We start from the raw sequence: 1,358 nt of genomic DNA, 5'->3' as shown, positions 1-1,358 counted from the left end.
TGTCTTGGCAGGAAATTCACTCTGTTTGATGCGGTTGATCACTTCCCAAGCCTTGTCCTCCAGGGTGTTTCCAAACTCCTTCAGCTTATCCAAGGCGCTGGAGACATCCGGGGCCCCCTGGGCTGGGGCTGGGCCTGCCAGGAATATGGGCAGGGGTTCAACATTTTTCTTTTCTTTTTTTTTTTTTTTGAGACGGAGTCTTGCTCTGTAGCCTAAGCTGGAGTGCAGTGGTATAATCTCGGCTCACTGCAACCACCACCTTCTGGGTTCAAGCAGTTCTCCTGCCTCAGGCTCCCAAGTAGCTGGGATTACAGGTGCGTGCATCCATACCCGGCTAATTTTTTGTATTTTTAGTAGAGACGGAGTTTCACCATATGGGCCAGGCTGGTTTCGAACTCCTGACCTCAAGTGATCTGCCCGCCTCGGCCTTCCAAAGTGCTGGGGTTACAGGCATGAGCCACCCTGCCCGGCCAAAAATTTGTTATTGGAACCCCCTTAGGATGGGATCCCAGGATGGATAAGGAGATCTTTGGGGATCATGTGGTTAAAATGGGGAGGATACTGGAGTGACCTAGTGGGGCTCAAGCCGCTGGGAGTTGCCTTACTCAGCACCGACCCCTCCAGGAGCCCCCCATCCCGCTTACCCACTTTCAAGGCTGTAGAAACAGGACAGCCAATCCCAGAGGTGTGGGCGTCAATACGTCATCGGTTGCTAGGGCTCTCCTGGGCAGATTTGGCGCCTGCCGAACCGAGCCTGGGCGAACCTGGAGACCCACCCGACCACAATGGGGCAACCACGACCCAGAAGGGGCCCCAGAGCTCTCAGAAGTCCTCTAAGCCGGGACCCCCGGCCTGTAGCCACCTTCACACTTCCAAAAGTCCAACTCCGCATTCTCCCATCCCACTTTTACCTTCCAAGACCATCGACAGAACCACCACCAGGACCGGGAGCGACAGGAAGAGCCTCATGGCGGGGCCGGAGGGGCACTCTGGAGGCAGAGGGAGGGGTGCAGGGGATCAGTGGCAGCGTCCTCCCTCCCTCCTTCCCACGATCCCCTCATCTCCCTTTTTTGAGTTCTTGCAGAGTGGAGGCTGGTGTCCCTCCCAAGCACTCAGCACCAACCTGAATCCTTCCTGGAGGGCTGGTGTGGGAGGTCCCGGCCCGCAGGACCTTTATCAGGCTGGGGAGGGGGCGGAGCAGGTTGATCTCCCTCCTCCTGAGTCTGCCTCCCTGTGTCCACCCACGTTTTTCTCCTCTGTCCCTGGCCCGTGGGCGTTGGGGTCAGGTGGGGTCCCGGGCACTTCCCTTAGCCCCAGAGCCCCTTACGGTTCAGCATTCTCACCTCCCAATCTTCCTG

General features: G+C 57.7%; 1 protein-coding gene across 1 annotated transcript in view; it reads right to left on the bottom strand.

Annotated features, from left to right (window-relative positions):
• APOC1 (apolipoprotein C-I) overlaps positions 1-1,358 on the bottom strand; it is a 24,325-nt gene extending 22,967 nt beyond the window's left edge. The window contains exons 1-3 of the mRNA XM_011975070.1: positions 1,344-1,358; positions 1,124-1,181; positions 912-989 (exon numbers count right to left, since the gene is read on the bottom strand). Of these exons, the coding sequence (XP_011830460.1) occupies positions 912-969 (58 nt within the window). The 5' untranslated portion in view covers positions 970-989; positions 1,124-1,181; positions 1,344-1,358. The remainder of the gene's footprint in view (positions 1-911; positions 990-1,123; positions 1,182-1,343) is intronic.

This window comes from Mandrillus leucophaeus, unplaced genomic scaffold, assembly GCF_000951045.1.
Source record: "Mandrillus leucophaeus isolate KB7577 unplaced genomic scaffold, Mleu.le_1.0 Scaffold151, whole genome shotgun sequence".
NCBI classification, from domain to species: Eukaryota; Metazoa; Chordata; class Mammalia; order Primates; family Cercopithecidae; genus Mandrillus; species Mandrillus leucophaeus.
This window is presented reverse-complemented; position numbering and strand designations above follow the sequence as displayed.